This window comes from Humulus lupulus, chromosome 2, assembly GCF_963169125.1.
Source record: "Humulus lupulus chromosome 2, drHumLupu1.1, whole genome shotgun sequence".
NCBI classification, from domain to species: Eukaryota; Viridiplantae; Streptophyta; class Magnoliopsida; order Rosales; family Cannabaceae; genus Humulus; species Humulus lupulus.
Window position 1 is genome coordinate 262,067,966 of NC_084794.1, and position 23,854 is coordinate 262,091,819.

General features: G+C 38.9%; 2 protein-coding genes across 3 annotated transcripts; both read left to right on the forward strand.

The window, feature by feature from the left end:
• Positions 1-1,198: 1,198 nt before the first annotated feature.
• On the forward strand, positions 1,199-7,002 carry LOC133819317 (pyruvate, phosphate dikinase, chloroplastic). Of its 2 annotated transcripts, none has more exons than XM_062252520.1 (21): positions 1,199-1,344; positions 1,596-1,925; positions 2,022-2,078; positions 2,188-2,421; positions 2,512-2,649; positions 2,798-2,960; positions 3,061-3,296; positions 3,415-3,543; positions 3,734-3,913; positions 4,111-4,248; positions 4,432-4,596; positions 4,694-4,855; positions 4,954-5,043; positions 5,171-5,309; positions 5,401-5,578; positions 5,668-5,797; positions 5,890-6,018; positions 6,117-6,254; positions 6,348-6,425; positions 6,527-6,618; positions 6,696-7,002. In XM_062252520.1, exons 2-21 carry the CDS (start codon positions 1,638-1,640, stop codon positions 6,739-6,741), a joined length of 2,910 nt encoding a protein of 969 aa, XP_062108504.1. In that variant the 5' UTR covers positions 1,199-1,344; positions 1,596-1,637; the 3' UTR covers positions 6,742-7,002. The 2 variants fall into 2 exon arrangements, with proteins under 2 accessions (XP_062108504.1, XP_062108505.1); XM_062252521.1 differs by having other exon boundaries at positions 1,266-1,344; positions 1,565-1,925.
• Positions 7,003-8,957: 1,955 nt separating this feature from the next.
• On the forward strand, positions 8,958-23,562 carry LOC133819320 (uncharacterized). The gene is made up of 4 exons (XM_062252523.1): positions 8,958-9,397; positions 9,547-9,648; positions 22,427-22,553; positions 23,054-23,562. The coding sequence occupies exons 1-4, from the start codon at positions 9,191-9,193 to the stop codon at positions 23,278-23,280; spliced, it is 663 nt and encodes a 220-aa protein (XP_062108507.1). The 5' UTR covers positions 8,958-9,190; the 3' UTR covers positions 23,281-23,562.
• The last annotated feature ends 292 nt before the right edge of the window (positions 23,563-23,854 follow it).

The following is a 23,854-nucleotide window of genomic DNA, read 5'->3' on the forward strand; positions in this document are numbered from 1 at the left end:
AACTTAGTAAAAAATTTTAATATGTCAATATAAGTTACTAGCCTAAATATATGACAATTTCAATTTTTTGGACAAAAATACCTCTAACATTCAAATACTACTTTTATCTCTCAGTCTGAACACTCTCTCTTTCTCTAACGTCTCTCATTCTCTCACTCTCTCTCATTCTAATCTTGTAGATCTCGAAAAAATACTAAAATTAAAAAAAAATTATTTGAAAGAGATATTTGAGTGAAAAAATATGAACATCCAAAGTTTTCGTCAAATTTCAGTACAGAGCATCAAAATTGCAACGAAAAAGCATCGTTTTGGCCAGAAATCAAGTTTTCATGATTGCATTAGAACAACATCGAAACACCATCGATTTTGCATCAATACACTATCGATTTTGCATCGTTTTGGCCAAAAAAATAAGTTTTGCATCGAAACACCATCAATTTTGCATCGAAATTGCAAGAGCATCAATGCTCTTGCAATGCAATTTCAATACTCTGTATTGAAATTTGACAAAAAATTTGGAGATTTATATTTTTTTCACTCAAATGTCTGATTAAGATGATTTTTTTTTTTAAATTTTGGTATTTTTTTTTTAGATTTACAATATTAGAATGAGAGAGAGTGAGAGAGTGATGCAATGAGAGATGTTAGAGAGAGAGAGTTCGGACTGAGAGAGAAAATGAGTATTTGAATATTAGAAGTATTTTTGTCCAAAAAAATTAAAATTATCATGTATTTGGGACAATAAATTAGGTCGACATATTAAAAAAATTCATTAAATTAGGTATATAACATGAAATTTCCTTTAATTACTAGAATATTTTGCTGTGGGCGTGACACAGCAGATTGGATTCACCCTGAGTAACAGACATAAAAATGGGCCTTTTACAGAAGTAGATATGGGCCACATGTCTTCACTTTAAAAAACAACAAATGGGTCATACGGCCCATTAAAATGTGTGTCATCGGTTTTGTCCACATTACAACGTCGACTTCCCAAAAAATCTTTCCAACCACTACACGCCATGTCACAAGAACATCTCCACGTGTTGCTTTCTAATTCGCTTGATTCTTCCTGCACTTGTGGACAATGTGAGTTGTGAAAGGGCAATATGGGAATTTCAGTCGATTCAAAGTTCCGTTAAGACTCACGAGTTAGCGCTACAACTGTAATTTCATCCACTCACGTCACTAATCAAAGCCTTTCCTTCTCAAAATTATTATTATTATTTAAAAAGACTAGTAATAACTTTTACATTTAAAATCATTCGTAAGAATAACAAAAATATAAATATCAACCGCCATTTTTGTGTGAAGAAGCTCCATGACCCTAAGGTCCAAGCTTTGGTATGTACTTACTGATCTCTATTCCCATGTTGCACAATATCACATCTCATAACAAGTACATGTAAATAATTATATACATATACGTCTGTGTAAATAATATTCAGTTGGCACACAAATCTGTTTGATCCAAAATTTGAATCTTTGTATAAGAAGATGCTCATATATTTTATGTGTTGATTAGTCTTAATGATGATGATTTTGATATTGATATTTTAAAAAGCTAATTGACAGTATATATTTCTGGGATAAAGACTACATATATAGATATATATAGAGAGAGGAACATCAATACGATGTCGTCGACGGTGAAAGGAATGGTGATAAGGAGTAGTACTACTATGGAGGTGTGTAAGCAAAGATTGATAAGGTGGTCAAAGTCAAAGTATGTGGATCAGTACCACATGTTTGATCTAATTGGGAGGAAAACCCGACCCTCGTCTCAACTACTCCGGCGAACACGCGTGGCCTCCGTGACTGGAATCACAACTCCGTACCCAAAGAGAAGTCAGCCTCGCGGTCAAACCCGAGCTCAAGCTATTCTTTCCCCTGTTTCTGATCCAACTACACCAACTGCCAACAAGGTATATTCCTATATATATGTGTGTGTGTGTGTGTGTGTACACACATATTTTTAGTGACAAAGTAGAAAATTATGTTCTTATTGTTACAACATACAGCGAGTGTTTACTTTCGGAAAAGGAAGGAGTGAAGGGAACAAGGGAATGAAGTCACTGGTAAGTAAGCTACATGTTCGTGTAATTGTCTTTATTAGGAATGATTTCAAGTTGTTCTTAATTTGGCCTCAATATGCAAGACTCAGCTAATGCAAATTTGGTGTTGTAGTTGGGAGGGAAAGGAGCAAACCTGGCGGAAATGGCGAGCATTGGCTTGTCTGTGCCGCCTGGACTTACAATCTCAACAGAAGCATGCCAAGAGTATCAGCAGAATGGCAAGAAGTTGCCAGAAGGTCTTTGGGAAGAGATTTTGGAAGGGTTGCAGATTGTGCAAAATGACATGGGTTCTGTTCTTGGTGATCCTTTGAACCCTCTTCTGCTCTCTGTTCGCTCTGGTGCTGCGGTGAGCTCCCTTTTGGATTGGTTTCACTTGTTTATGAAAGGTTTTTTTTTATCAATTGAGAACTTGTAGTGTTTTATAATTTTTTTCTAGATTTCAATGCCGGGCATGATGGACACTGTTCTCAACCTTGGACTAAATGATGAGGTGGTTGCTGGTTTGGCTGCCAAGAGCGGAGAGCGCTTCGCTTATGACTCGTATAGACGGTTTCTAGACATGTTTGGAAATGTTGTAAGTAGTTCTGGTTGATGATCACACTCATTATGCCTCGAAGTAATTTTTACTTGTACTGCCAAAAATACTATGTTTGTCTTTCCTACATAGGCTAACAGTGTTATTTCTTTGCATTGAGTAAAACATAGTATTATGTTAATTTCAGGTTATGGGCATACCGCACTCTTCATTTGAGGAAAAGTTAGAGAATTTAAAGCATGTTAAAGGAGTTCAATTGGATACAGATCTAACAGCCTCTGATCTTAAAGAGCTTGTGGAACAGTACAAGAGTGTCTACCTTCACACTAAAGGGGAAAAGTTTCCCTCAGGTACTTAAGTTACCATTCATTATTTATCTTACTAGCATATGAAAAAGAGAGCATAAAAAACAGTTAACCGACTTCTTTCTTTGCTTCTTTTCATTTGCAGATCCAAAACAGCAGTTACAGTTAGCTGTTAAAGCGGTCTTCGACTCTTGGGACAGCCCGAGGGCAAACAAATACAGAAATATCAATCAGATAACTGGGCTAAAGGGAACTGCTGTTAACATTCAAACCATGGTTTTTGGGAACATGGGAAATACTTCAGGGACTGGTGTTTTATTCACCAGGAATCCAAGCACCGGTGAAAGGAAGCTTTATGGAGAGTTTCTCATCAATGCTCAGGTTGCATATATATCATTCCAATTTCTGAGTCATTGTAAGCATGTAGATGTTGATAGTTAGAGATATCTTATTTACTTTGGCTCTATAATGTATCTGAAATAATCAATGGTCTTGATAGGGAGAGGATGTAGTAGCTGGAATCAGGACACCAGAAGACTTGGACACCATGAAAAATTGCATGCCTGATGCTTACCAGGAGCTTGTGGAGAACTGTGAAATTCTTGAACGACATTACAAAGACATGATGGTAAAATTACTCTATAAAGAAAGATCTTCCTTTCATATTAGATTATGTGAATTTAGTGGCGGTTCACTTGATTCTAAAGCTATATTTTAAACATATTTTTAAAACCTTTTGACTAACTAGTGAAATACTGAGAATAACTCTGGAGTTTCATAAAAAGATTGCTAAGCTGGCTAACCTCTGGTGTACACAGGACATAGAGTTCACTGTCCAGGAAAACAGGTTGTGGATGTTGCAGTGCCGATCAGGCAAGCGAACTGGTAAAGGAGCAGTAAAGATAGCTGTAGACATGGTCAATGAAGGGCTTGTTGATACTCCCTCTGCCATTAAGATGGTTGAACCCCAGCATCTTGACCAACTTCTTCATCCTCAGGTATCATGTGCTCATTTTCAGCCCTTTCTCCTCAAAGAAACCAAAAAAATAAAAAAGAAAGGGAATGGAAGATTAGTCAAGGGAAGGTTATCTGACAACTATATAAAAGGACTAATATATGAATTTCTCAGTACATCACTTATCTACCTTAAATCAAAATTTCATGGTGTAAATTGATTAATATAATGTTGTGCTAGTTTGAGGATCCAACTGCTTACTCAGACAAAGTAGTGGCTACTGGTTTGCCTGCATCTCCTGGAGCTGCAGTAGGACAGATTGTGTTCAGTGCTGAGGATGCTGAAACATGGCATGCACAAGGAAAGAGTGTCATCCTGGTATGCCTTCCATAATTGAAATTTTCATCTAACTTATTATAAAAGGAAGAAAAAAGAGGAAAAAACAGAGGATATTTTAGTCTCTTTATTTACAACGCTATTGAACCCTAGTGTTTTTTTTGCTCTTATTTTAGTAATCTTTGCTTAGTTCTAAACTTTTGTATGACTATACTTACATTGTAGGTAAGAACAGAAACCAGCCCAGAAGATGTCGGGGGTATGCATGCGGCTGCTGGGATCTTAACAGCAAGAGGTGGCATGACATCTCATGCAGCTGTTGTGGCCCGGGGTTGGGGAAAGTGTTGTGTTTCCGGTTGTTCCGATATCCGGGTAAACGATGCAGAGAAGGTAATATTCAATGCTGTTATTATTTGTTCCACTAGCTGTCTTACAAAAAGAGGAAATACCACTTAAAAAAAGGCACCTCAATTATTGATATTGGCAGGTACTTGTAATTGGGGGACAAGTGATCAACGAAGGGGAGTGGCTTTCACTTAATGGATCCACAGGTGAAGTGATATTAGGAAAGCAGCCACTTTCACCACCAGCTATGAGTAGTGATCTGGAAACTTTCATGTCTTGGGCTGATAAAATAAGGCATCTCAAGGTGCAGCAGTTTGTTTTGACTACTTGGGAAATTTCATTTTGCTCGAACTTGTTCAAAATCTTCTCAACCAACTTCGTACAATTATGTTTGTTATGTAGGTTATGGCAAATGCTGATACCCCTGAAGATGCTTTAACAGCAAGAAACAATGGTGCCCAAGGAATTGGACTTTGCAGGACAGAACACATGGTAACATCTTTATGAGAAGTCTTTGATGGATATCTGAATTTAGTTATTAGTTGTTTCCATCAAAACTACAGGTAGGAAATTATATGTTTAAGTTTTTATAATATGTCCCATTCTTTGGATGCTTCAGTTCTTTGCTTCAGGTGAGAGAATAAAGGCTGTGAGAAAGATGATAATGGCAGTCACAACCGAGCAGAGAAAAGCTGCATTGAATCTGTTGCTACCTTATCAAAGATCAGACTTTGAGGGGATTTTCCGTGCAATGGATGGTACTAAGATAAACTCGTATACATACATTTTCTACTACATGTTTGGACTTGATCTTCTTTCAACACTTAAGTTTAACTTAATTAATTTCAGGCCTCCCAGTAACAATCCGGTTATTAGATCCTCCACTTCATGAATTCCTACCAGAAGGTGATCTTGAACAGATTGTCAGTGAACTAACCGCAGAGACTGGCATGACTGAGGATGAAGTTTTTGCAAGAGTCGAGAACCTATCAGAAGTGAATCCCATGCTTGGTTTCCGAGGCTGCAGGTTTGGTTTCCCTCTATGATAATTTTGGCTTCATATCTGTCAAGAAACGCGTTTGATTGTTCACAGGGTTCTGGTGGTTGCTCAAACAGGCTTGGGATTTCATACGCAGAACTCACTGAAATGCAAGCACGTGCAATCTTTCAGGCTGCTGTGTCAATGAGTAGCCAAGGATTTAAAGTCTTTCCTGAGATAATGGTTCCCCTTGTTGGAACACCTCAGGCATGATTCCATGCTTCTTTCTTGGCAAATTTTGGCTTATGAAATTTCCATCAAACTTGAAAGAAGACATTTTTTATTTTTATTTTATGCAGGAACTGGGTCATCAAGTGAGTGTAATAAGGAGTGTAGCAGAGAAAGTTTTCTCTGAGATGGGCTCTTCCTTAAGCTATAAGGTTGGAACCATGATTGAGATACCTAGAGCTGCTCTTGTTGCAGATGAGGTATTCAAAATTTTCCAAGCCAGAAGAAGAAACATTCATATTTTTCCTTCCTGCTAACAGTGTCCAAGCTAATGTTTTTGGACCAATGATGTTATTAGATTGCAAAAGAAGCAGAGTTCTTCTCCTTTGGTACCAACGATCTCACACAAATGACATTTGGCTATAGTAGAGATGATGTTGGGAAGTTTCTACCAATTTACCTCTCCAAAGGAATTTTGCAAAATGACCCCTTTGAGGTTAGTTCTTTCTTTCTTCATTGATCATCATGAAAAGGCCCCAAATCAGAACTTGTTATCCTGAACACTAAATAACCATTTCAATGGTTGTAGGTACTTGATCAAAGAGGTGTGGGGCAACTCATTAAGATGGCCACAGAAAAGGGTCGTGCAGCTAGGCCTAGTTTAAAGGTAATTATGGCAACACATCTCTGGTTTTTTTTTTCTCTCTACTTTTTAATAAATTTGCGATTATGGTAATGATAAAATAATGATGATGATAATATAATCAGGTTGGAATATGTGGTGAACATGGAGGAGAGCCTTCTTCTGTAGCTTTCTTTGCTGAGGCTGGACTTGACTATGTTTCATGTTCACCATTCAGGTCTTATATATAGAAATATAAATATATATATTTCATTATTGGCTGAAATCCCTTATTGTTATTTTGTTTTTGGACAGGGTTCCTATTGCTAGGCTTGCTGCAGCCCAAGTTGCTGTCTCATAAAAAAGACTGTACAATATCTATAAATGATTTTACATCGTTGTAAATACACTGTTAAAATATCAACTGTGAAATAATACATTACAGTAATCATAGAAAGAAAGAAAGAAAATCATGCAAAAAGTGAATAAATGTATTGTTTAATATGATTCCCATTTCAAGACTACCTAAGCTGTAGATTTCCAGCAAAAAAAAACTAAGCTGTAGATTATTAAGTGTACAATGTGCAGGTATTAATACATTATAATCATAATTTTGGTATAATATTCATTGTGTTAGCACGGGAATGTTATAACTTAATACTCACACAGATTATTTATTTGACTTAATCTATTCTTAGGTTATGTTTAGTTGGGAAGAAAAGTCAAGAGGAAAGATATTTAAATGTAATTTTTGCTAAGAGAGATTTTTGAAAGGAAGAGAGAGAAGCAAAAATATATTGTTTGACAAGATTAAATATAAAAGGGAGATGAGAAAGAGAGGAGTGAAGTGGGGTGTCACTCCTAATCCACTTAAATTATTCTCTTAAAAAATAGAAAGATGCCCGACTAAAAGAATGTAAATTACATAATTAGTTTCTAAAAATTTAAATATATATTTTATAATAAATATCATCAATAATTTTATATTTCTCCTTTCCACTATTCTCTAATACTAACAACACATAAGAGTCGATTTCAAAAAAAAAAAATTAACATATCGAATCAAATTTAAGTAAATATGTTAATACATATTAGTTAACATATCTAACCATATATTAATTTATTTTTAAAAATGGATTATTTTATTTTTATTATATTTTTTAGTTTTCATTTAAATTTTAAATAAATAAAAAGTGTTATATATTATAAAAAATTGACATAAGCATCATACAAAAAATTAAGCAAAAACATTTTCTATAATTTAAAAAAAAAAATGTTAAATTAAGAATTCGTTAGATACATATTTTTTACATATAAAAATATGGTGCATTCTAGTTTTATGTAAATTTTTTGTATTGTTTATTAGTTTAAAATTTAGTGTTCATAATAATTTAAATTTTAGTATTTTTTTATGTTTTGATTTATACATTATATATGGTGATTCTAATTTTAAAACTAAATACATTTTTTCTAATTTTTTTAGAAAAAATATTCAAAAATTCTAAATCAATACTATGAATTTAAAAAGTTTATTTGATCAAATTTTAATGATTTAATTTAAAAAAATTAAAGTCAATAAAAATTTATATATAAATATATATTATTTAATTAATGGCTAGAGCAATTAAAATAATTACTTTATCTTTAAAACAAAACTAAATCACAAAATAAGAAATATGTATATATATGTTTTATGTCATTATTAGGAAAAATAAAATATATTAAATAAAAATATAAATAATTAATAAAAAATAAAAAAATAAATTTAAACCCATAAATATTTTTCAGTTATAGTTTTGAAAGTATAATTGATAGTGTAATTTAAATACTCTAATATGAAATTTTAAATATGTGATGAGAAATTATTATGACTCATTTTTTATTTTTATTTTCAATTTATTTATCTTATTTAGATGATTTTATTAATTTTTATTTTATTTTTAACTTATTTACCATATATATGACTTTAAAAGTAACAGTGTTAGAAAAAAAAAATGTTAAATTTAACGGAATAATTTCTGTTAAACTCATATTTATAATATATAAATAAATAAAATTGAGATTATTATGTATTTAAAGAATAAACTCTAACATTTTCATTTTGTGATCAAATTTAAAATTTAATAGATAATTTTGTTTTTTTTTATTAATTAGGGTTTGTATTAGTAAAGATCCTTAACATTTTTTAATAGTATCACTTAGGTTCTTAAGATTTATTTTGTATCAATAAAGTCCTCTAATGTGTATTATATAGATCATTTCAATTAAAAAATATTTTACAAAATAAGTGATACACATTTAACAAATTGGGAACCTAAATCATATATTTTTATTTTAGAAAAATTAAGGATCACGCTACTGATATAAACCCTTTTAAATATTATTATTTATAATCAAACCCATTGTTTAGTCTAAAAGTGAAAACAATACACATCCTTTTACGAATCAAAAGTAAAAGAATTAGATAGACATGGGCATTGATATTACTTTAAGAAAAAATATCTTCAAATGTGTAATTACTTTTAAAAATAATAACAAATTGAAAAAAAAAAATCAAAACAATAAAAAAAATTTGGAGGCATAGGCTAAAAACAAATTATACAACATATCTGCCTAAAAACGACGCCGCCTTTCGGTTAACTTAACAAGTAAAGGTCTCAACTTCCAGTTCTCGAGACTGAGCGGGATCTGTTCTGTTTTGTTATGTTGTGGGCTGCCATTGTTGAAGCTCTCAATTTGGGATTTGGCAAATTGGAATGACCGAAAAGGGTTATCGAGGAATATAGCACTGAGAAAAGTCCATAACAGTAATGGTGGTGGAGAGCTACGTGGTGGTTCATAACATAGCCAAGAGACACAACGTCGGAACGCTTGCCCGCAGCGCCACCGCTTTTGGGGTCTCCGAGCTTATTCTAGTCGGCCGCCGAGACTTCAACTCATTTGGCAGCCACGGTTCCACTTCGCACGTTCGCTTCCGCCATTTTCACTCCCTCCTCGACGCATGCCACTTTCTCAAGGTCCCTCTCTCTCTTTTTCTCCCCTTTATTTATTTACTTACGCTTCTGGGATTTGATTATTTCTTCAAATAATTTATTGGGTAGGAGAGGAAATTCGTTTATGTTAATGATTTTTTATTTAATTTTAATTTTTAATTCTTATTTTTTAGGAGAAGGATTGTGATATATGTGGCGTGGAGATCACTGATGGAGCTACGGCTGTGAATCAACACCCTTTCAAGAAGAGCACAGCCTTTCTTCTGGGAAACGAGGTATACACATAAATCATGTGTACATGTATATGTGTGCATAGGATCTTATTTTCCGGTTTTGAGAGTTGTTGAGGCTGCTTAAGCAACTTAAACAGTAGAGTAATTAAACAATAAAAGACTTATACAGCAGCTAACTCTGCTTAGTCCACGAGTTTATATTAAGAATTGAGAGTTTTTTGGAAAAATTTTAGAGAAGAGTTGCCCAAAAATTTCTCACAAGAAATCAGAAATAGGTCCATTATAAATGGTGATTCCTTGTCTATTTATAGAGAAGGTTGCAGAATTCATTCCTACATATTTCGGGAAGATATTATATAAATTAATTGAAATAATGATATTAAATGCATTATCTCCTACATATATGGAAACGTCCCATGAAGATCGGGAACGGATAACAAATTAAATGATATTCCTTAAACATTGGGATTGTACAACAATAAACACGTTCACACATAATGGGTTATACCAGATAATACATCAAACTTTCGAGATCAACAATTGGCATTAAGTCTGTCAAGACTATGAATCAATCACGAGCTTGCCACCCAACTTCACGCTATGCTCGGGACAAGTAGATGCTGACGAGGTTGTCGCATCCGAGCTTGCACTTCTCGAACTCGAGCTATCTCGCCTGAAGGCAATCGGTGAAAAACATACTCAAGTGTCATGCCATTGCGGGCTCGGAGATTACTCGAGGCTATACATCCTCGAGATCGTTGTTTGCTTCAAAGAGGTTCGACGGTTGGACCATATGATAACCGCATGTATTCCGAGCTCACACCTTACGAGCCCAGTTTTCGGGATCATAACTTCTCGTATCGAAATCTAGGTGTAACAATTTGCCCCCTCAAAAGTATCAGTTCGAATCCCGTGAGAAGGAAACTTTTGAGTTGCCCTTTGAGACGAGACAACTGGCAAGAAACCCGTCTTGAAACAACCATGCAACGAGCCATGTCAGCGAAGGCTCGGGTGACACTAGATCGGTCAGCATATATGACCAGGAACGTAGAAACACTAGGACTCGAAGAAATCACCTAGATTTACGAGAACTTCTGAACCATAATTGGGGAAATGACAATCCCCTGAATTCGGACCTGAGAGACCATCTCAACGGGCGTAGGCACCCCGCGCCGAGGCAGGGAACTGGAGTTGTAATCAACGATAACCAGTTCCCGCTGCTTCAAGTCAGACCCCCCGTAGATCCAGTCTAAGAAAAAATCGAACAATTAGAAAGAGCATTCAGACTCTTACAAAATGAACGAGGTCGGGAACAGGACGAAGAGTTCGATGAAGAGCTCGAGCCCTTCGCCCCGCATATTTCTAGCACCCCGTTTTCTTAAGGATTCAGAATTCCTCATGTCCCACCATTTGATGGGAATTCGGATCCGTACAGTCATTTAAGCACGTTCATCACAATCATGTGAGCCAGTAATGTGGGCTACGAGCTTAGATGCATGATGTTCCCAGCCTCGCTCACAGGACCAGCAAAGAACTGGTTTGAGAAGTATAAGAGATATTCGATTGCTTCTTGGGATCAATTATCAAGAGATTTCAAGAAGCAATTCAAAGCCATGGTCGGCATTAGGTCCAAGGCATCTGCCTTGACTAATGTACGACAACAGCCGAATGAAACACTGAAAAGCTACCTCACGAGGTTTAATTTGGAGGTTGCCCGAGCTCCTGACATCGACGACAGTGGCCATTTAATGACTGTCCAAGCCGGAGTAATGCCTGGGAGTCCTTTCTGGGAAGATATGCAGAGAAAGCCCATAAGGTCTTTAACCGAGTTCAATCGACAAGCTCAGAGGTTTGTTAATGTAAAAGAGGCAAGGTCAGCACTGAATATGACCTCAGCCTATAACTACAACAACAAACGTAAACTTTGCCTCGACCTCGGCGGATCCTACGACCTCAAAACCCCCTGGGGACAATCCTTCTAAAAGGAAGAAGAATGAAGAGAATAATCCTGAGGCGGAAGGGGGATAGAAGAAGAAAGGAGAAAGATATTTCTCTGTATACAAAGTGTATACCGAGCTCAATGAGTCTCGGGAAAATGTCTACCTGGCTAATGAAAACCAAGTCTCTTTCAGACGACCCGACCCCATGAGGAACCAAAAGGCAAAAAGAGACTCCAACAAATACTGCAGGTTTTATAGAGATAACGGACATACAACCGATGAATGCAGGCAATTAAAAGACGAGATCGAATGATTGATCTCGAGAGAATATTTCAGACAATATGTTAGGAACCAAAACCCCAATCAGGCTTCTACCAACTAGAGGGAAGTAGCAGCTCCACCTGCCCAGAATAACAACTCCCGAGCAAGGGAGGACGAACGACCCCCTCCGATTGATTGAGAAGATGTCATAACCATTTCGGGGGACCACATATTGCAGGATCAGGCAGGAACGCCCAAAAACGATATGTGAATGAGCTGAAAACTGGTGACGGGTCTCCCTACGAACTCGAACCCAGAGCTCCAAAACAGCAAAGGGTTGAGATTCTCAACCCATAACTTTTACTGAGAACCAATGCGTCTCATGTATAGTTCCCTCACAATGACCCGCTGGTCATCACCCTTCAGCTCGCGAACAAGAGGGTACACCGAGTCCTGGTTGATAATGGGAGCTCAGTAAATATCCTCTACAAGGTCACCTTAAAAAAGATGGGACTCGCGCTTCGCGAACTAAAGGCCTATGCAACAACGTTGTACGGCTTTTCAGGAGAAGGGATTGCTTGTATGAGATCCATTGAACTCCCCGTAACCTTGGGAGACTTCCCAGTCTCGACAACCAAGATGATGGAGTTTGTAGTAGTGGATCTTCCATCGGCCTACAATGTATTGCTCGGGAGACCCGCCCTAGTAGGGCTGGGGACAGTTTCGTCAATAAGACATCTGGCAATCAAGTTCCCGACTTCTTGTGGCATCGGGACTCTGAAAGGGAACCAACTCGCAGGGAGGGAATGCTATAGCATTTCTGTTAGAGGAAAGAAACAGACAAGTGCACAAACACATGTCGTAATTCAGAATAAGGATGAGACAATCTTCGAAATAGACGAAGAGATCGATCCAAGAGTAGAAGAAATGGCTGATCTCGAGCCGCTAGAAGAGCTCGAAGAGATCAAGCTCGAGGAGGTCGATCCCCCGAAAACTGTAAAGGTAGGGAAAAACCTGTCGGATGAAACAAAGTAGCAATTACTCTGCTTCCTGAGGAAGAACCAAGACGTCACATGGTGGGGATAAGCCCGAATGTGATAAGACATGCCCTTAACATTGACAAAAGCTTCCCCCGAAGCAGCAGAAACGAAGACTCTTGGACGACAATAGAAAGAAAGCCTTGAAGGAAGAGGTCGATAGGTTAAAGGCGAATCAATTCATACGAGACGCCTTATACCCTGATTGGGTCGCCAACCCGGTGTTAGTTCCAAAACCTAACGGAACATGACGGACTTGTATCGATTACTCGGACCTCAATAAAGCATGTTCTAAGGACTGCTTTCCCCTATCTCTGATCGACCAGCTCGTTGATGCCACAGCTAGGCATGGACTTATGTCGTTCATGGATGCTTATTCTGGATATAACCAGATTGCCATACATGCCCCAGACCAAGAGCATACGAGTTTTGTGACAGATAAAAGATTGTACTGCTACAATGTCATGCCGTTCGGACTCAAGAATGCTGGAGCCACATACCAACGGCTCGTAAACATGATGTTCTCCGAACAGATAGATAATAACATGAAAGTTTATGTTGATGATATGGACGTCCTTGAAGAATGCTTCGTCGTGCTACGGAAGTACAACATGAAGCTCAACCCCCAGAAATACTCTTTTGGAGTATCGTCGGGAAAGTTCCTGGGCTTCATTGTGAATGCTCGGGGAATAGAGGCTAATCCTGACAAGATCCAAGCGTTAATTGACATGCCCTCACCTCGAAAGCATAAAGATGTCCAGAGTTTGACTGGATGGATGGCAGCATTAAGTATGTTTATTTCGAAATCTGCAGACTGCTGTCTTCCATTTTTCAACATTTTGAGAGGGGGCAAAAAATTCGAGTAGACAGAGGAATGCGAGCTAGCATTTCAGGAGCTCAAGAAGCACCTCGCGGAGCCTCCTATCTTGTCGAAACCTATCACAGGAGAAATTTTGTACCTATATCTCGCTACAATCGAGCTCGCCATTAGCGTCGTGCTCGTCCGAGAAGACCAGAAGGTGCAAAAGCCAGTATACTATGTTAGCAAAAGATTATTGGGGGCGGAATCGAGGTATCCCTTAATGGAGAAATTGGCTCTCAGCCTAATTCACTCATCTTGAAAACTCGACCTTTCAAGCGCGCCCCATCCATGTGCTGACCGACCAACCACTACGGCAAGTCTTGTCAAAGCCAAAAGCCTTGAGCCGATTACTAAAATGGGCTGTTGAGCTCGGACAATTTGAGATCACTTATCATCCGAGGACAACCATAAGAGAACAGGCCTTGGCAGACTTCATAGTGGAATGCACTGGAATGACTGACGACGAAGTTATAACCCCAGCCCGCGAGCTGTGGAAATTTTATGTTGACGGATCTTCCAACGAAAATGGATCGGGGGCAGGAATCATATGGATCACTCCAACTGGAAGCCGATTTCACTCTGCTTTGAGATTTGACTTCGAAGCATCTAACAATGAGGCTTACTACGAAGCTTTGCTGGTAGGACTTCGAATAGCCAAGGAATTCAAGGCTAAGGCGATACATTGCTACAGTGACTCGCAGTTGGTGGTCAACCAAGTTTTAGGGGAATACCAGGCTCGTGGGACAAAAATGGCTGCATATTTAGAAAAAACAAAAGCAGCTCTCGAATATTTCGAGTTCTACACAATAGAGCAGGTCCCTTGAGAACAAAATTCGAATTCAGACGCCCTAGCCAGGCTCGCCACATCCACCGAGGTCGACGAGCTGAACGTAGTACCAATTGAGCATCTGTCGACACCCAGTATAAGTGAGCCTGAACAGGGAGATGTTTGCATGATTGACTCCGAGCCAACCTGGATGACCCCAATAGTTGAGTATCTTGAAACCGGCATTCTCCCAGCAGAACGGAACAAGGCTCGAAAACTGATGTATCAGATCCCCAGATACACTATTGTGGAAGGAAGGCTATATCGCAGAGGATACTCTGCCACTACTCCGATGTGTGACTCCACCCAAGGCTAAGAAGATCCTAGAAGAGATACATGAAGGATTCTGTGGGGACCACACTGGGGGGCATAGCTTGTCAAAGAAAATTATACGCCAATGATACTTCTGGCCCACTATCAAGGCGAACTCATTTGATTACGTCAATAGATGTGATAAGTTTCAACTGTTCGCAACAATCCCATGAGCTCCACCTTTCGAGCTAACTATGATAACCTCCCCATGGCCATTTGCGGTCTGGGGAATTTACCTCATAGCCTTATTGCCAACTGGCAAAGGCGGAGTTAAGTACGCAGTAGTCGCAGTAGACTATTTTACGAAGTGGACCGAGGCCGAACTTCTGGCAACAATTACCTCAAAGAAAGTCTTGGACTTTGTGGTAAAAAAATGTAATCTGCCGATATGGAATGCCAAGGAAGATAGTATCGGATAGCGGTACTCAGTTCGATAGTCGATAGTGAACTGTTTACCAATTTGTGCGAGAGAAATGAGATAATAAAGAGCTTCTCCTCTGTGGTCCATCCCCAAGCAAATAGCCAAGTCAAAGCTGTGAATAAAACTCTGAAGAGTTCTATGAAGAAGAAATTGGAAGAAGCTAAGGGAAAATGGCCCGAAGAGTTGCCCCAAGTCTTGTGGGCATATCGGACTACAGCTCGTACTTCAACAGGACATACCCATTTTTCTCTGACATATGGATGCGAGGCTATACTACCAATCGAGGTCGAAATACCCACCATTCGTAGCCACGCTTGTGATCAAGCCTCGAATCAATCCTAGCTCGAAGTAAGTCTGGACCTGATTGAAGAACAACGGGACGATGCTCAACTAAAAAATGTCGTTTATCAGCAGCGAGCTACCCGATATTTCAATAAAAGGGTTCGGAATAGAAAATTCGGAAAGACTTGGTCCTAAGGCGTGTGTTCCTAGCTACGCGGGAACCAGCCGCTGGCGTGCTCGGGCCTAATTGGGAAGGGCCTTATCAAATCAAATCAGTTATCCGACCTGGACAAGATTAAACGGGGAATTAGTACCACGAGCATGGAATGGCGAACATCTACGACCTTACTACCAATAGTGTAGAAATGATGTCACCTGTAACCGTGCTTGTTTATCTTTACTATGCTTCTGTTAATAAATTATTCAATTCGTAATAAAGTTAATTTTCGTTTCAATATGCTGTATTTTTTGCAAACTCTCTTAATCTAATAACCTAGGGTTAATCTAATAACCTAGGGTCACACTCATAGGATATTAGGGGGCATTAGTGGTATATATACCGTAAGCTTGAAAAAATAAAAAATAGCATACATGAAAAGAATAAAAGTGTTTGGATTTAACCAAATACGCGAGCTAAGATAGTTTGGACATAACCAAACTATTAAAGAATAGAAGTGTTTGGATTTAACTAAATACGCGAGCTAAGATAATTTGGACATAACCAAACTATTAAAGAATAGAAGTGTTTGGATTTAACTAAATACGCGAGCTAAGATAGTTTGGACATAACCAAATTATTAAAGAATAGAAGTGTTTGGATTTAATCAAATACGCGAGCTAAGATAGTTTGGATATAACCAAATTATTAAAAAAGTGTTTGGATGTAACCAAATGCGCGAGCTAAAATAACCAGATTATTAAAAGTAAAGTATATGGATATAACCGAATGCGTGAGCTAAAATAATTTGGACATTAAAAGTAAAGTATTTGGATATAACCAAATGCACGATCTAGATATAACTAGGTAAAAAATATGTGTATGGATTACGAACCAAAAACACGACCTAGATAGGTTTGGAACAAACCAGCTAAAACTAATCGACAAAAGATGGGACATAGATAAATCCACCTCAAATTAAGTCGAGATCGAGGCTGGAATATCTTGTAAAAAGATAGTTTCGACCGCATAACCTTGGAGAGCTACCCGAGGATGAGAAAAAGTAACTAGAAAGCAGGATATAACTAAACTACCCGCCTTACACGCCATATAAGTACTTTCGAGTGCATGGTAAAAGTAAGTTCTGAGCTTGACGAGAAACAAGATCGGACATGGATACATTGAGTAAACTGTGCATGAATGTATTGATACTCGAGCTTAAATCCACCGCGTGTTTGTATGAATAAACAGACAAAGGCAAACCTTTAATATAAATTGCTTAAAGTATTTTGGTTTAAGAGATGTAAATCAAAAATATTAAAGTCAAATATGGTATTGTAAATATCATAAGAAAATAGCTCTTTTACGAGTCATAAACTGTCTTAGCCTCGAGGGCATAGAAAACAAAAGATAAAAACTATTACGAAGGTTTCAAAGGGATGCAGCCTCAGATCGAGATTTAGGAGGAAAGAGCGCCCTCCTTAGCCTTCTCTACCTCCTCCCGAGCAGCCTCCTCCTCATCAAGCCGAGCTTGCCATTTGGCCACGAGCTCTTCCTCAAAAGAGCCTAGGAAGCTGGTGTCGATATCGGCGTTACTGGCCCAGATCCTGTACATGGCCAGGTCAACCGCCCGATCCTTCTTCTCGTTGAACTCTTCAAGAAGACGAGCCTTTTCGCCCTCCATTATCTCGAAGGTGGCCTTTTTCTCCTCCTCAAGCTTGGCATTGATTTTCTCAAGCTCCTCGAGCTTGGCATTCAGCTTCTCAAGCTCTGCTATCCTGGCCTTCATCTGCTCGGCTTCAACCTCCATCTCTGTTTTTGCAGCCTTGAACTCGTCAGCGAGCTTAATTTGAAGATCCTTTGACTCTTGGGCATAGGACATGCTCGAGTGGACCTCGTTGTTCAACTTGTAATTAAGCTGAGCAAAGGCAGTAAGAGACTAACAAACAAACAAATCAAGTTAGAACATACACTAAGCACAATTACAACAAATAATAAGGTGAGAGGTTACCGCAGCAGCGAGCTCGACACTCTTGTCGTAAAGAGTGTTGCAGTCCCGAGCATTGTTCAAAAACTGCCACTGGGGAGCCTCGAAGCTGCTGATGCTCTGGCCTACCCGAGACAAGACATCCGAGCCAAGTGTGGCCCCATGAGTCTCGGCAGCATTGTCGACAACATACTCATCAACATGAGTAGAAATCGACAACAAGCGTGTTTTGGAGGCCGTGGGCTTCTTCGAAAGTGGGCCGAGCGTTGAGCGGAACCATGATGGCAGGAGGCACAGGGGGGACACCTGTGGTGGAAGCTTCGACCTGGGGAGTCAGATCCAAGGCTAGGCTCGCAACAGTGGGAGCTGGGGGAGGAGTCTTCTCGGTCCTCTTGGAGACCTTAGCAGGCCAATCAGACTTTTGCGAGGCTCTCGGGCGCTTACTCCTCTTAGCCCCCTCGCCGCTGGCAAGCACGGTGTCGAGATCGGAGTCCATGGTACCTGCATAACCAAATCACATTAGAAGACGATCTCAATAGCATAATGCAGACAATTGAAGGAATAAAGGACAAGTGACGAAAAACCTAACTGGAACTCTCCCCCGAGCTCGTACTCGGCGACCACGTAATTCTCCCGTCTTCGGAAGAGTCAGGGGGAATCCCTTCCCTATATGTAGAAGTCAACCTCGAAAGGTCCCTATAATCATTCGTCCCGTATTGGACAGTTATTCCATCCCAGACTTCGTTCAGACTATACATAGTATTGTACTTCCCTAGCCAACTATCAAACCTATGAACCCTCTCATTTACCCAGGACTATACATAAAAGTGGTTCCTATCATCTTCACACAAGATTAAGGTGTCGGGCTTATGCTTAAGTAGCGAAGGAGACCATAAGGCCGAGCTAAGATGACCATACCTCTGTCACTTGAGCTCGAAGCTTTGTCATTGGCCTCATTCCCCGAGCACGAACTCCTGTGACGGCGAGCTGGGGATCGTGCCTTAGAGCTTCGCCTCAGAGGAAGGCTGCCGGTTGGGAGAGGCACAGACTCCCAATTGGTGTACTTCTTGTTGGACCAGTCGTTTGTGGATTGATCCTTCTCCAGGAGACCACAAACTCGAAGCCTATCTTCATGAAGAAGATAGTAAAGGGAGCGCCTACCATAAGGGAGTTGAAGCAAGGCTTCCTTGTGCTCCTTCATCTTGTCCGTGGGAGTAGGGCTGTGATAGTTTATTGAAGAATTGAAGGTGTTATGAATGGTTCGAGCTTAAACAAAAATTTGAGCATGAAAAGAAAAGGGCCGTATACTTACGAATTCGCCTAAACGAATAATATCTGGAGGGAGCCAGGCCATCCGTCCAGAAGAACGCAAGTTTGAAGTTGGGGGATGGTTCGGCAGGTCTTCAAAGATTTTCTTCTCCCGGGGATAGCTCGAGAGGTAATAAAAGTCATCTCCTCCTCGAGCTCGGGAGGGGTTGCTTTTCAAACAAAAGAGATACAAAATCTCTTTTGGTGAAGGTCCTTCCCACTTTAGCTCGTTGTAAAGCGACCTCAGGGCTGACAAAACCCTGTATGAATTGGTGTTGAGTTGGAAGGGAGCGAGTCCGACAAAATCCAAAAAATCCTTGAAAAAGGACTTCAAGGGCAACAAGACCCCTGCCCTCATATGCTCATGGCTCCAAGCCACGTATTTTAGCTTATTGTCGGGATTACCATCTCCCGGGGCGCGATAACTTTGCTCATGGGAGGTAGGAGCTCGGCACCTCAGCGAGCCCGATAATCTAATTCCATGGAGGGCCAAGATGTCAGAGATTTGTCCTAGGGAAGAAATCGAGCTCCAGTAATGCTCAGCGTCGAAAAATTCTCCCCTCGAGGTGGGAATAGTAGTTGGCTGCGAGGTAGATGGGGGGTTTGATTGTTCTTCCATCAGTGAAAAGTTGAGATCACCCGGTTTGAATGCGACTGTCACTTTAAGAGTAAGGTCGAGAGGGATTGGTTTGGGCTCGGGGTCTGGGTCTGGATATATCGCGACCCTAAGTTTTCTCCTCTTTTTCTCTTCGACCTCGTCGATTTGGCGTCGAAAGTGAGCTCGGGTGTCTTCTTGCTCACACCTTAGTTCGTGCTCCCGAATCAAGCGTTGATTCCGAGTAAAAGGTGACTCCGGGCTCGGAGTTGTCGGTGAGTAAGGAATCATGAATTTTGACCCCCACCGCTTTTCCGAGTTCTACGGCATCTAGCAAGAGAGCAAAAGGGTGAGGGCCAGACGAACAAGAGATTAAGAATGAAAATCAAGACGGTCTAAGCTCGAATGATCGAGACTATGGAACAAGCTCGATCAAAAGAACGAGATCAGGCTCGGAGCGTGTACTCCACGAAAAGGGGGAAAGGTGGATTTATTTTTAAAAATCCCAGATTTTTAGGGAAAAAGTTGGCGGTTACTCAATAAGTGATATTTTTGAGAAACGTGCAATTTGAAAACCCTAATCCTATACCCAATTGCTTGGTCTACACGATACGATAGTCGAAATCAAGATAACCTAGTAAAAACCATATTTGCATCATTTATGCAAAATCTGGGTTTGGAAAGTCGTAACACTAGATGAGCCTAAAAAACTACACGGTATTGATTAAAGCATCCTAGTACAAAGCTAGTAAATGTGCATAAAAGTGCAACAACGTAAAGTATGCATAGAAAAAACAAAGTATATACACGGATATATGAGGTCAAGAATAGATACTTACACAATGCAGATTGTGGAAACAAAGAAATCGAAGACCGAAGGATTGGTTGCAAGAACGATTTCACAAAGTCGAACAGACCAGCGGTATTTTTCTTCCTCGGCTTGGAGAACATGCAAGGACTGAAGTTTTTGAGTTCTGGTTTTCTTAGTTCTTCTCTCTTTTTTGAAAACTCGAAAGCGTAAAAGTAAAATGAGGAAGACAGTGGCATATTTATAGGCCCCAAAGGATGCCAAACGACGAAATAATTTGGACCATTGGTCAATTTCGATATCTGATCAAACAGCCAGGGGCGAATGGAAGAGTGGCGCCATAAAGTTGGCAGGCAGATGGATGCGTGTATGGTGTAAAAGGCACTCAAGTACTCTGACCATCCAATACCTGGCTGACGCATGTCTACACTCGAGTACAGCTGATAATACAGTTTCCAAGAAGGGCAGTTCAAAAGTTTCTTTCTCACAGGATTCGAACTGATACTTTTGAGGGGGCAAATTGTTACACCTAGATTTCGATACGAGAAGTTATGATCCCGAAAACTGGGCTCGTAAGGTGTGAGCTCGGAATACATGCGGTTATCATATGGTCCAACCGTCGAACCTCTTTGAAGCAAACAACGATCTCGAGGATGTGTAGCCTCGAGTATTCTCCGAGCTCGCAATGGCAGGACACTTGAGTATGTTTTTCGCCGATTGCCTTTAGGCGAGATAGCTCGAGCTCGGGAAGTGCAAGCTCGGATGCGACAGCCTCGTCAGCATCTACTTGTCTCGAGCATAGCACAAAGTTGGGTGGCGAGCTCGTGATTGACTCATAGTCTCGACAGAATCAATGCTAATTGCTGATCTCGAAGGTTTGATGAATCATCTGGGATAACCCATTACGTGTGAACGTGTTTATTGTTGTACAATCCCAATATTTAAGGGATATCATTTAATCTGTTATCCGTTCCCGATCTTCATGGGATGTTTCCGTGTATGTAGGAGATAATGCATTTAATATCATTATTTCAATTGATTTACAGAATATCTTCCCGAAATATGTGGGAATGAATTCTGCAACCTTCTCTATAAATAGAGAAGGAATCACCATTTGTAATGGACCGATTTCTGATTTCTTGAGAGAAAACTCTGAGCAACTCTTCTCTGAAAAGTTTCCAGAAAACTCCCAAGTCTTAATAATATAGATTCGTGGACTAGGCAGAGTTAACTGCTGAACTACGTAAAAATCATTTTGTTTTCTTTTTTATTCATTGGCTCAAGTTTTTTATTGTTTAATTGCTCTACTATTTAAGTTGAAGAAAAGCGGCGTAACAAGAGTTTTTCTTTGGGGAAGTTTTAGCCTTTGAAGAAAAAGATTTTGTGGGATTTTAAGCAAATCTATCTAAATGCGTGTAACTTGAATAATATTACATACTTATGGTCACTACAATGCTAGGCAAAACGAGAAAGTAGGCTAATACATTGAATAGTAGTTAACCAAACTCTGAACCCTAGTCTTCAGATTGTTTGTGGTTATTTCTTTAGAGGAATGATATGTGCACTTAAAATATGCACCCAAATATTACACACAGTGACGTGTCACTGCTTTTTAAAACAGTGGGTCTCAGTTTTAATAAATGTGATTGGCTAGATTAAACTGTCACATCACTGTGTGTAATGTTTGGGTGTATATTTTGGGTACACATATCATTACTCATTTATTTATACATGACAGGTTCTGTGTTTCTACTTAACTGTGGAAGTCTCATGCTTTACTCCACTGTTTTGTTTGAGGATACTTTTGTATGTATAATGTATCATACCTTAAATTTCTTTATGCAAACTCAGATTACTTAAAATGGCAGCTGTGGACTGATCATGAAATTAACTTAACAGATTAGGATCGTTTTCCTGAGTCTTGTTTAAAAAAAATGTATAATATTTTGTTTTCTTTTGTGGTCTAATGCATTACAAAATATGAGCCAAGGTTTGCAAGAATGACTTTTTTTTTGGCTGTGTAGGGAACAGGACTCTCTGCTAAAGAATGTGAGATATGCGACTTCTTTGTGTATATTCCGCAATATGGAGGTGGCACTGCTTCACTGAATGTTACTGTTGCTGCTTCTATTGTTTTGCATCAGTTTGGAGGTAACATTATTGAATATCACTTTGATGCTTTGCGTTTACCTTACAGAAATGATAAACTTATTCCTCTGTTCTTTTTACTCACATCCTTATGAGCTATAATTGTGTTTATTATTAGCCTTTTCTGTGTGAACTAATATGATGTTTCTCAATTTGTCGCTTGAAACCAGCCCTGTTTTTTTTTTTCGTTTATTGTTATTTAAAAATGGGTTCGGATGGTGCATTAGGTTCATAAATTAAGCAGAAAACAAAAATTAGATGTAAGGTTTCTATGATCAGCATTAAAATTGATTTAGAAATTTTTTGCTCAGAGTAAAGAGAGAATATTGTAAAACTAAGGCATTAGATCCCAATTTGCTACTCCATTGAATGAACCTATGCCATATTTGAGTTTATATGAAACTTTAATTTGGGTTATTAATTAACTGTTTCTGGTTTTTTAATCTGCTTGTACTGTACTTTCTGATTGCAACTTTCAATGTCTCATACACGATTTTCTTCAGTTTGGGCAGGTTTCCCTGAGAGAACCCGCGATGGGAACAAATTTATTGTGGCTGAGAAGCCTGAAAAACAAGGAAAACGAAATTATTGTGTTGAAACAGCAGATGCTATCATTGAAGAGCGAAGATCAAGAAAGGAGAATGCTTCTAATGGTTTCTTTGAAGAGAGCGAAAGCAGCAATTCATCTTCTAATCTTCTTGATGCGTTGTTTGATGATGTAAAAATATGAATATTTTGACATCATAAAGTATAGATCAGAATGTGTCTATAACTGGGAGAATTTAGTTCCCAATAGGACATTTTGTTAGTCAACTCAAAGAGCAGGTTGTTTTAGGTTTATACAAACATGTTAGCATTTGTGCAAGTAACTTATTGATCAAAGAGAAATGTTTTGTTTTGCTTTATTGTGTTTTGTCCATGTTGTGTGTGTATGGATACTGAGTAAGGATCCATCGGTATATCATTCTGTCATTGTTAAATTAATGAGTGAAATTATTGGTGATTGAGGACATTCACATTTGCTTTCTGCAAATTAATACTATTGACCAAGACCAATTGTAATATATTTTGTTGAGAAATTTGCTAAACACCAAAAGGAATTGAAAAGGAATGAAATTAAATACATATAAAAAGAATGAGACCCAACTTTCACAAGCATCAAGGGAATACATAGCACAAAAGTTTGTCCAAGGACCCCCCTAAACTACTAAAAGTCAACTCTCACATGGCCTTTACATCATACCTACACACTGAATACCGTAGCGCTTTGCTTTTTCTTTTTCCTTTTTTAATGAGGTAGACTT